General features: G+C 43.1%; 1 protein-coding gene across 2 annotated transcripts; it reads left to right on the top strand.

Moving 5' to 3' along the window:
• Nucleotides 1-463: 463 nt before the first annotated feature.
• Nucleotides 464-3,314, top strand: LOC111007270 (anthocyanidin 3-O-glucosyltransferase UFGT). 2 transcript variants are annotated; one of them, XM_088126148.1, is made up of 2 exons: nucleotides 464-1,070; nucleotides 2,293-3,314. In XM_088126148.1, exons 1-2 carry the CDS (start codon nucleotides 572-574, stop codon nucleotides 3,162-3,164), a joined length of 1,371 nt encoding a protein of 456 aa, XP_087982274.1. In that variant the 5' UTR covers nucleotides 464-571; the 3' UTR covers nucleotides 3,165-3,314. The 2 variants fall into 2 exon arrangements, with proteins under 2 accessions (XP_087982274.1, XP_022135265.2); XM_022279573.2 differs by having other exon boundaries at nucleotides 478-1,070; nucleotides 2,296-3,314.
• The last annotated feature ends 8,245 nt before the right edge of the window (nucleotides 3,315-11,559 follow it).

Genomic DNA, 11,559 nt, shown 5'->3' with positions numbered 1-11,559 from the left:
GAAAAAAAATCGAAAGGTTATAGTGAGAATACTGGTCGAGCATTAATTTCACTCCCAAGAGATCAAACATTTGGAGAGAATAAATTTTTGAGAGTAAATTGCAGCTTGACCATTATATTTGGGCTGCTTCTGTCTTTTATAAAGAAATTATGCATCAATAAGTCGATATTACAGCCTTGAGTTGTCTAGAAGAAGGGAGAGGAGACACGTCACACTACTTATGAGAGAGCCGTAGTTCAAAGTGCCATGGTTGTTTGACTCAAGACTTTGAAGAAACCAACCAAAAAATTATAGCACATTCGATTTACAACCCGACGCATCATTTCAAGTGATTAATTTGATTTTCTATTAAAGCGAAAGTATCATAGAAAAGAAAATCTCCCAACTTGAAAATTTCCCAAGAAACCTACAAAGAATCCCAAGGTTGTTGACGTGGTGGAAGCTAGGTCACTCATTTTCAACCGCATTTTAAACCTACTCCCATCATTCTCTCTTCCTCTCCCTGCTCCTTTTAATATCACCCATTTCCTGTGACTTCAATTTTAAAATTTCTATTAGAAATTTAAACGACATGTCGGCGTCCCATCGCCGAGCCACCACAAACCACATCGCCGTTCTGGCCTTCCCTTTCGGGACCCACGCAGGGCCTCTTCTCACCCTCGTTCGCCGCCTCTCGGAGGCCGCCCCGCACCTGCGCTTCTCCTTCCTCAGCACCGCCAGATCCAACGCTTCCATCTTCTCGGGGGGCTCAACTCGGCCCAACCCCAATATAAGGCCCTATGACGTGGGGGACGGCTTGCCGGAGGGCTACGTTTTCGGAGGCAACCAGGTGGAGGTGGTGGAGCTCTTCCTGAATGGGGCGGCGGAGAGGTTTAAGAAGGGGATGGAGGCGGCGGCAGCGGCGGCCGGGGAGGAGATCGGGTGTGTGATGAGCGATGCGTTCTTCTGGTTCGCGGGGGATATGGCCGGAGCAATGAAAGTGCCGTGGGTGGCGCTGTGGACGTCCGGGCCTCGGCCTCTGTTCCTGCATCTCGAAACGGATCTCATCAGGGAGAATCTCAAATCTTCTGGTACGCCGCATTTTCATCATTTTCTTACGCTTATTATGGAATATGGAGAATTAGATGATAGAGAAATTTTACAAGTTACAGGACGAGGGATTGTTAGTTTAGTGGGCTTGGTTAGTACAAAAGCTTTTTAAACTGAAGTCCAAGCCCACATCAACCAGAACTGAAATCAATACCTCTTACAAATTAGAGAGATGGTTAAAAAATGTGATAACCAGATAACCAGAAGACGACCGGTGATCATCTGAAGTCCATTTACGAAGAAAATAACAAGTTCAAACTGAACTGAGCTAAGGAACTTCCACAAAGTAAAAAACTTTAATAAGAGAGGGTATTAATTACTTTTACTATTATAATTTTCGCAGGAGGTAGATTCTTTTATTGTCTTTTTAATATTTGGAAAAATACACCTATTTTATATTTTTTACAAGTTTTAAAGAGATACTTTTAGTACTGAATAATAATTTTAAGTAGTCTCTAAGTAAGTTGACCATTATCTACATAATTTATAAAATAATAATAATAATAATAATAAATTGACCAGCCAGTCATTCAATATTATGTAAGGACAACTAATTAGAGACCAAAAATGTATATATTTTTTTTAAACGATCAAAAATGTATTTTGTATTAGAAAAAACTCCTTCCTCAAGAATTAAGGAAGAACTTCCTCCGTGATACCATGACAACATAGAAATGTAAAAACAAAAAAATTACAAAAAGAAATAATGAGTTGGTTTGCCGCATCATCCTTATATTCAAGCACACGTCACACTAAAGGGTCAAAGTTTTTTCCTTTATTTAATTTTTATATATATTTTTCTTTGAAATGTGAACCCTTAGACTGGATAGGAATTTGTTTTCTTCCGTTTTTTTCTCTCTTGTCTTAGACTTAATAATGAAAATAGGCACACACAAAAAAAAAAGGATAAGAAAAAACAGAAGAGGACACAACATGAGTTACATTACAGCTTACAGTAGTACAAAACTTCAATACATTATCAGCGGCGCTATTAAATATCCACACTCAGTTCGTTAATGCCCAGCCGCCCACGTCCACGTTATATTCAAATTTCTGTTTCTAGAGAAGGAAAAAGAAAAAGCGGGATATTTCAAAACCATTCCATTTGTTTCTAAAATATTATTACAGACAAACAACAACGAGAAACGGATTGAAAAGTAATTACAGTGTACAAGTTAATTAAATATGACAAGAATTTGGTAGCAGGATCAAGAGAGAAATCCCTGGACTTCTTGCCCGGACTCGGTTTCTCATCAATGCGCGTAGCTGATTTACCCGAAGAAGTCGCGTCCGGGAGCGCAGACTCACCCTTCGCAGACATGGTACACAAAATGGGCCATCATCTTCCACGAGCCACCTCCGTTCTCATCAACTCCTTCCAAGAAATAGACACAGAGATGCACCACCTACTAAACTCAAGACTCCAAAATTTCCTCAACATTGGCCCACTCAACATTCTCTCGCCGCCGCCGCCCACCTCCGACGACCACGGCTGCTTACCCTGGCTCGACAGCCACCCGCCCAACTCGGTAGTCTACATAAGCTTCGGCGGGTTCCTATCTCCGCCGCCGCACGAACTGGCAGCGTTGGCCGACGCGCTGGAGGAGAGCGGGTCCCCATTTCTGTGGTCGTTTAGAGGCGATGCCAATGACGTGGAAAAGCTGCGGAGGAGTAGCGGCGGTAAATTAGGGAAAATCGTCCCGTGGGCCCCGCAGTTGGAAATATTGAAGCACGCGTCGGTGTGCGCGTTTGTGACGCACGGCGGTTGGAATTCGGTTATGGAGAGCGTTGGCGGAGGGGTGGCGATGATTGGGCGGCCGTTCATGGGGGACCAGGGGATGAACGTGAAGACGGTGGAGAGCGTGTGGGGAATAGGCGTGGGGCTGGAAGGAGGCGTGCTGACGAAGGCTGGGATTTTGAAGGCGTTGGGTCAAGTTTTGGGAACTGAAAAGGGAAAACAGATGAGGGACAACGTCGCCGTTCTCCGGGAGTTGGCGCATAACGCCGCCGCACCCACCGGAAGTTCTTCTCGGAATTTCGGTCGTTTGGTGGAGATCGTGACCAAATCAATTTAGGATCTTCTGAATTCTCTCCTCAATAAACTGCTAAATGGTTGGATGGATTTTTTTTTTCCTTCTTTTTTCGGTTGCTTTCTGTTGTAATTGGTTTTAGCGTGGCTGTTAATTATTGTTCTCTGTATTAATCTCACAGTAGCTTTAGTCTGAGTATAGGTGTTTTTTCCTCGATTAATGTGATTGCTAGAAGCTGATCCAATTTCCTAAAATATGCTTCGATTCCCACAACTACAAGAACCGACGGCAATCTTCAATTGCCTTTTCAATTTTCTCTCAAAATGGCGTTTCGTTTTGCGCGCTATATAAATGAAAGATCATCTACTCTTTCCCCATGGTCTGTAAACGAAATTATTGATATCGAATCGAAAAGAGGAAGAACGCGGAATGAATTTGGCAGATGTTCAAATAGGGTTGAAGATGGTGGCGGTTTGTTCTCTGGTAGCGGCCGCAATTGCATCTGGTGGCCATGGTGTTGCCGATTCTGGCTCCGGTGACTGTGGTTGCATCAGTTGTTTCCATAATCGGATTTTTTTTAAAAATAATGTTTTTTAAAAAACAAATCACACAAATAATGTAGATTTGAAAGTATTTTCAAAAGTAGGGTAGAGGTAAATCGCGTTTAATGGCTGCGATTTTAGGCCGAAATCGCAGTCAATGACTGCGATTTTGTGAAAGTCGCAGTCATTGGCCGCGACTTCAGTGTGACATGGCTTTAAGGATGCCACGTGTTGGGTGTCACAATCGCACCTTTTCAAAGCAGCTTGAGCGATTGTGCGGCACTTGTTCTAGCTCAAACAAGCAAGTCAGTCGGGAAAAACTGTAAGTTGCGGACAATCTCGGTCGTGGGTCTAGCCTCCGCTCACGTTTTAGGAGAAAATTGGTTTTAGAAAACGTAAGAGAGAAAAACAGTTGAAAACATCTTTAAAACAAGCATTGTAGACATTGGATGCAAGAAAACTTTGATTGCAAGAAAGTATACAACACTTGGTCGAGGGGAGGTTTGATGACTACTTGGGGGAGGTTTGATGACTACTTGGTCCCCCCTAAGGTACATAATAAGGCATTTTTGGTGTGGCAGGTGTAGACGTCCTAAGTGGCGAGGAGTCACTTGGTGGCCTACAGGGCCCGTGTGAACTCCGATTGGCTTGAAATTTGGCGTGCTTACATATCTTACTAATACACACCTAGTTCCAAAGCCGCTCAGCCAAATTCCACCTACAACCCCATAAACCCGATACAAGAAAATTACACTAGAAAGCTTTAAAGACATGAAAGGAAAGCGAGTGGTGAGGATGGTTTGGACATGTGGCCATGGGTAACACACCCTGGACAAGCATGCCCACAACATTCTCCCCCACTTAAACGGTCGACGTCCCTGTCAACTGCTGCAGCTTGAAGTCCTCGATCTTCGTCTTCCAGGCTTCAAGGTATTTTTCTCGTTCCCAGCTGGTCTCTGCATCAGGTAGGTCCTTCCATTTGACGAGGAATTCTCGAACTTTTCGAACGGGTCTCCCCACCTTTCTGGTTCTCTCTGCAAGGATCTCTTCTGCTTCTTTGTCTTCCTTCCGTTTGAAGTCGATGGCGAGCCGCACAACAGCATTGCGTTCGTCATCCTCAAGGTCGGGTGGTAAGGTTTTAAATTGCTCACATGGATCACCGGGTGAATCTTCATCCAAGCTGGTAACACCACCTTATACGAGACACTCCCCACCTTCTTAACGACTTCCACGGGTCCCTCGTACTTTCTCACGAGTCTCTGGTCTTTGCGTCCTCGGAAACGAATCTGTTCTGGCCTCAGCTTGATAAGAACTTTGTCGCCTACTCGAAATTCGAGAGGGCGTCTCTTGCGGTCGGCCCATTTCTTCATATGCTTGGAAGCTTTCTCCAAATATGCTCGAGCAATTTCTGTCCTCTGCTTCCATTCCTTTGTGAAGTTGTGGGCTTGAAGATTTTTCCCCGCATACGGGTGGTCAAGAATATGTGGCATAGACGGCTGTCTTCCGCACACAATCTCAAAGGGGCTCTTTCCTGTTGAAGAACTTGTCTGGCCGATAAAACAGAATTGAGCCACATCTAACAGCTGGACCCAGTTCTTTTGTCTGGCATCGATGAAGTGACGCAGGTATTCCTCAAGCATGTTGTTGAATCTCTCTGTCTGATCATCAGTCTGTGGGTGATAACTCGAGGAAATGTTCAAGCTTGAACCCAGAATAGAAAAAAGTTCCGTCCAGAAGGTTCCTGTAAATCGGCCATCCCTGTCGCTAACGATGCTCGTCGGAACTCCCCATAGCTTTACTATATGTTTAAAGAACAGCTGCGCCGTCAGCTCGGCGGAACACGTCTTGGGAGTCGGAATGAAAGTTGCATATTTTGAAAATCGATCGATAACGACAAGAATGGCTTCATGTTCTCTTACCTTGGGCAAGTGAGAGATGAAGTCGAGCGACACACTCTCCCATGGTCTCGTAGGAGTTGGTAGGGGTTCAAGCAACGCTGCTATTTTAGTCCTTTCTACATTATCTTGCTGACAGATAAGACAAGTCTTCGTGTATTGCATCACATCTTCCCGCATATTTGGCCAAAAGTACCCCTTTTTCAGCAAGGCGCAAGTCCGTTGCCACCCCGGGTGACCAACCCATAGAGTATCGTGACACTCATGTAGGAGCTTCTTTCTCAGGTCTCCCATTCTTGGCACGTACAATCTGTTTCCTCTTGTAAATAATAGGTCCCCTTCAACCCAGAACTGGCGGGTCTTCCCGGTCTTAGCCAGCTCGACCACAGTTCGGGCGGAGGGGTCTCTTTGAAGATATTCTCTAATGAGGTCACGGATCGACCCGTCCACTTTGCTGGCGTGAATGTGGGCTAACATGCACAGGGCCGCATGTTCTCCTTTACGGCTAAGAGCGTCGGCAGCTTGGTTGGACTTTCCTGCCTTGTGTTCAAACTTAAAATCAAACTCGGCTAACAATTTCTGCCACCTGACCTGTTTGGATATTAGCTTAGGCTGATTGAAGAAGTGGCAAATTGCACTATTGTCCGTCTTTACCACAAAATATGAGCCCAACAAGTACTGCCTCCAAGACCTGAGGCAGTGAACGACTGCTAGCATTTCTTTCTCTGATACGGTATAACGTCGTTCCGCATTATTCAGCTTGCGACTTTCGTAAGCGATCGGGTGACCGTCTTGGAGAAGGACACCACCTAAAGCGTAGTCTGAAGCATCCGTTTCTACTTCAAACGGCTTCGTCACGTCGGCTAGCCCAAGTACTGGGCCTTTCATCATGGCCGCCTTTAGATCTTCGAAGGCGTCCTGACTTTCCTTCGACCACGTCCAGGTCATTCCTTTCTTCAGTAACTCTGTCATTAGGGTGGCTCTCCTTGAGAATCCTTCGATAAATCGTCGGTAGTAGTTGGCCAACCCTAAAAAGGAGCGCAACTCGGTCACAAAGGTAGGGACTCCATTCTTGGATCGCCTTTACCTTATCTGTGTCCATACTGATTTGCCCTTGTTCGATCACGTGGCCAAGGAACGTGGTCCGCTTTTGTGCGAACACACACTTTTCCTTCTTTACGTATAGCTGATTCTGCCTTAGTTTGTCGAAGACCAACCTGAGGTGGATCTGGTGTTCTTTCAGCGTCGGACTGTATACCACTATATCGTCTAGATAGACTACCACAAACTAATCGAGATATTCGTGAAAGACCTGATTCATCATAGTACAGAACGTGGCAGGGGCATTCGTTAATCCAAAAGGCATCACGAGGAATTCAAAAGCCCCATACCTCGTCACACAAGTAGTTTTAGGCTCGTCACCTTCTGCAATACGCACTTGGTAGTAGTCCGACCTGAGATCCAATTTCGTGAAGTATTTAGCTCCATGTAATTGATCAAACAGGTTGGTTATGATTGGGAGGGGATACTTGTTGCGAACCGTGACTTTGTTGAGGGCTCTATAGTCAATGCACAGACGCAACGTCCCATCCTTCTTTTTCTGAAACAGCACAGGGGCTCCGAAGGGAGCTTTAGCTGGGCGGATGAACCCAGCGTTTAACAACTCATCTAGCTGCTTTCGGAGTTCGGCTAACTCCGTTGGAGCCATCCGGTAAGCATTCTTTGCTGGAGGTTTAACTCTTGGAATGAGCTCGATTTCGTGGTCAATCCCTCGTCGAGGAGGTAAGGTCTTTGGTAAACTATCTGGAATTATGTCAACATACTCTCTCATGACAACTTGAATTTTAGGTGGGACATCTCTTGTCTCCACCGGCTGTTCGACCATCGGAATGGCCATAAAGGTAGGTTCCTCCCGGTTGAGGCCTTTCTTCAACTGTAACACGGATATCATCCTTATGCCACCAGGTTGTTTGATGCTAGTTGTGACCACAGTGGGACTATTACTAGTGACAATCATACACTTGGCCAGAGGCATCGGTATGACTTTATGTTCGATGAGGAACTCCATCCCCAGTACAACGTCGAAGTCGTCCATGCGAACTACTACGAAATCGACACTGCCTGTCCACGTCCCTAATTTCAACGTCACTCTTTTAGAAACTCCCACAATGGGTAGAGCTTCGGAGTTGACGGCCTTCATCTTACCCGTATCCTTCTCAATAGTCAATTTCAGTCGGCGGGCTTCCTGTTCTGATATGAAGTTGTGGGTTGCACCCGAATCCACCATGGTGCTCTTTGCAGGGTTACAATTGATCGTAGCATCTACGAACATAAGCCCCTTTTCGGATGTTCCTTTGGGTCCATTGACCCTCTTTTGAATGGTAGATAGGAATTTTAACGCCCCCATTCTAGGTGTTTCTTCGACTTCTTCCTTCTCACAATCCGTTCCAACTTGAGGTTCATTGCACGACTGAACGGATGCTTGAAGGGCAGTAAGGGCAGCTCGGTGTGGGCATTCAGCTACCCGGTGGGGACCTTTGCACAAGAAGCATGATATCGGCCTTTGAGCGTTTTGACATTGTGGATAGGGTCCTCGGGAAGGACCGGGATTCGGGCCTTGAGGTCTCTTGTCAGCTCCCTCACTCTTTGGGGTAAAGGGTTTGAACGTCTTGCTTCCCCCAGTGGGGTTTGTAGCATTCTTTTTTGGGTGGGATGGTTCACTGCTATAGTCTAGCAATCTTTCGGCAGAGGCCATGGCGGTGGCAAGGTCTTGTACCCTTTGTTCATACAGCTTGGTTCGGGCTCACGGTTTCAATCCTTCGATAAAGACGAACACCTTGTCTTTCTCTGACATGTCGCGAATATCCAGCATCACGACAGAGAATTGTTTCACGTAGTCCCAGATTGTTCCAGTGTGTCGGAGTTCACGTAGCTTCCTTCTAGCCATGAACTCGACATTGTCGGGGAAGAACTGACCCCTCAATTCTTTCTTCAGATCATCCCAGCTATTGATCGTGCATCGACCATTCTGAATGTCGTTGACTTTAGATCTCCACCACAGCTTTGCATCATCAGTAAGATGCATGGTGGCCAAAGTCACTTTCATCTCTTCTGACGTTGTCCCCGTAGCCTTGAAGTACTGTTCTACGTCGAACAGGAAGTTCTCGAGATCTTTTGCGTCTCTATTGCCATTGAATGGTTTGGGCTCTGGGACCTTCAACTTGTTGAACCCCATGTTCGCTTGGTTGGGAGCCTGATTTCCACGGCTCGCATGGTTAGGTTCACTCTAGTGCTTATTTCAGTCATCTCAGCTCGGAGGGTGTCGATGATTACTTTGAAGTCTTCTGTCATTTCGTTAAACAATTGCATCATTGCCGAATGCGAGTTGTTTAACTCTCCCATACGTACTTCTATCTGTGTGTTTGGGTTCGTGGAACTATCTCCACGTTCGAAGCTACCAGGACGCGTAGCTTTGCTTTCTAGGGTCTCAACCCTCATGGCTATATCTTGTATCGGCAACCCGTCTACACGGGCATTCACTGCGTCTATTTCTCCAAACTTCTCGGAGAATTCATCAACTCGCGCCTCCAGCAGACGGAGGGAATCTGGGACTTCTCTTAGGTAGAGAAGTTGTTCTTCTATCTCTACCAGTCGGTCGACGTGCGACTTGCTCAGTTGTTTTGTCGCCGACATGGTCCCGGACTTTTTCGGGTCGAGGAGCTAACTAAGCTCTGATACCACTTGTCACAATCGCACCTTTTCAAAGCAGCTCGAGCGATTGTGCGGCACTTGCTCTAGCTCAAACGAGCAAGTCAGCCGGGAAAAACTGTAAGTTGCGGACAATCTCGGTCGTGGGTCTAGCCTCCGCTCACGTTTTAGGAGAAAATTGGTTTTAGAAAACGTGAGAGAGAAAAACAGTTGAAAACATCTTTAAAACAAGCATTGTAGACATTGGATGCAAGAAAGTTTTGATTGCAAGAAAGTATACAACACTTGGTCGGGGGGAGGTTTGATGACTACTTGGTCCCCCTTAAGGTACATTATAAGGCATTTTTGGTGTGGCAGGTGTAGATGTCCTAAGTGGCGAGGAGTCACTCGGTGGCCTACAGGGCCCGTGTGAACTCCGATTGGCTTGAAATTTGGCGTGCTTACATATCTTACTAATACACACCTAGTTGCAAAGCCGCTCGGCCAAATTCCACCTACAACCCCAAAAACCCGATACAAGAAAATTACACTAAAAAGCTTTAAAGACATGAAAGAAAAGCGAGTGGTGAGGATGGTTTGGACATGCGGCCATGGGTAACACACCCTGGACAAGCATGCCCACGACATTGGGCATGCAGTTGCTGCGAGTTATATATGCTATATATATTATTTTGTCATTTGATTCAATGTTAAGGATTTTGCAGCATTGGTCATAAAGGTCCTTATCCCTGCTGTGGCAGTTTGGCCTTTCATTTTCGCTATTAACTTCTTTTTATTTTCAATTTTTACTCTTCCAACGTTTTTTTAACTTTTTTTTCTTCAATTTCTCTTTTAACCTTTTTTTTTAATTTAATGTTCTCTTTTTACTTTTTTTTTTTAATTTCATTTTCTCTTTTGTAACTCCTTGTTATTTTCAATTGTTTGTTGCCGTTACATACATGTGATTCTTTTTATATAAATTATTGTAATGTTTAGTATGATCTAAGATTTATTGAAAAAATATGTTCGAACGTATGCTTTTACTTATAATAAAATAAATTATATTTTATAGGTAAAATAAATAAAAACTATATAGAATATAGAAAATAGAAAATAAATAAAATATTTTATTCGTAAAATAAATAAAAGACTAAATAAATAAATATATAAATATTTTAAATGAAAATCGCGTTCATTGTACGCGACTTTCCATAAATAGAAATTGCGTACAATGTACGTGACTTCTATAAATAATGTACGCGACTTTCCATTGCTGAGTCATTCTTCGACGTCCACCTCATCTATGTCATGTTGGCACCTAAATCGCATCCATTATATGCGATTTAACCTATTTTTGTCAATAGTTTGAATGTATAACTTAGTTTTGTAATTTTTTATTAATACTACATTTATTTTGTTATTTATTTTAAATATACATTATTTTTGTAATTAGTTTTTTAAATTACATTATTCTTAAACTTTCTCCTCCATAATATTCATTATTTTTTGCAATTGATAAAATCTGTGTTGGAGAATTTATATTGTCTTTCTAATGAGATTGGCAATTAAGTACACCTGTTCTCTTCTCTTTCTATATTGTTTATAGAATTTGACTTTTGTTCTTGGACTTTCCATACTTAAACCTCTTGAAGTGCAATTATAATTTTAGTACCATATGATTTTATTATGGTTGTATGATGGTATGATGGATTTTTGGTTAATTTTTTACCTTTCGAGAGAAAAATGATGATGATGAATTTAAGTAGACGAAATTCTTCCAATTCATGAGAATAGAATTAAATTAAATAACCGGACACTTATTTTTATAATTTAAGAAGTAAATAATAATGATATAATGGTTGTCCCTTTGAGCTTATGGGAATTTATTCCAAGGGAAACGAGAATCAAGAAATTAGAATCAATCTAAACTTAATTCATTCTCCGTCACTCGAAAATATCTAGTCTCTCCATAACTTATATTTCCCAACTTGAGATCAACTCAACTGGTGATCTCCTATAAAAAAATTATAAAAAATTTGTGAGTTGTATATCTTTTGCTTGACATTGTGAACCTGATTTAAGTTGATGATAAAACTCATTAATAATTGAATATCCTAAAAGTATATGCATATATAGAAAGCAAATAAGTTAATTAGCTTAATTGGTAGAGAGTAGTTTCAACTTCCAAAAATATGCTTCAATTTCCCACACGCCTTACGTATGAGTATCGAGGCCAATTTGAAAACATGCCTCCAATTTTCAGCATGGAAACTCTCACAGGATTAAATGTAAATTAAAAACGTACACACATATATT

The sequence above is a fragment of the Momordica charantia genome (genome assembly GCF_013281855.1).
Source record: "Momordica charantia cultivar OHB3-1 chromosome 6 unlocalized genomic scaffold, Mcharantia_2.0 BLBB01000006.1, whole genome shotgun sequence".
Taxonomy (NCBI): Eukaryota; Viridiplantae; Streptophyta; class Magnoliopsida; order Cucurbitales; family Cucurbitaceae; genus Momordica; species Momordica charantia.
The sequence above is the reverse complement of the archived record's forward strand: the minus strand, read 5'-3'. Positions and strand labels throughout refer to the sequence as shown.

What these genes read in the sequence shown, in the direction of transcription:
- LOC111007270 (XM_088126148.1), top strand. Translation starts at nt 572, where the DNA reads ATGTCGGCGTCCCATCGCCGAGCCACCACAAACCACATCGCCGTTCTG. An exon ending in GGAGAATCTCAAATCTTCTG is followed by an intron (nt 1,071 to 2,292) that starts GTACGCCGCATT and finishes AGAATTTGGTAG; the next exon opens with CAGGATCAAGAGAGAAATCC.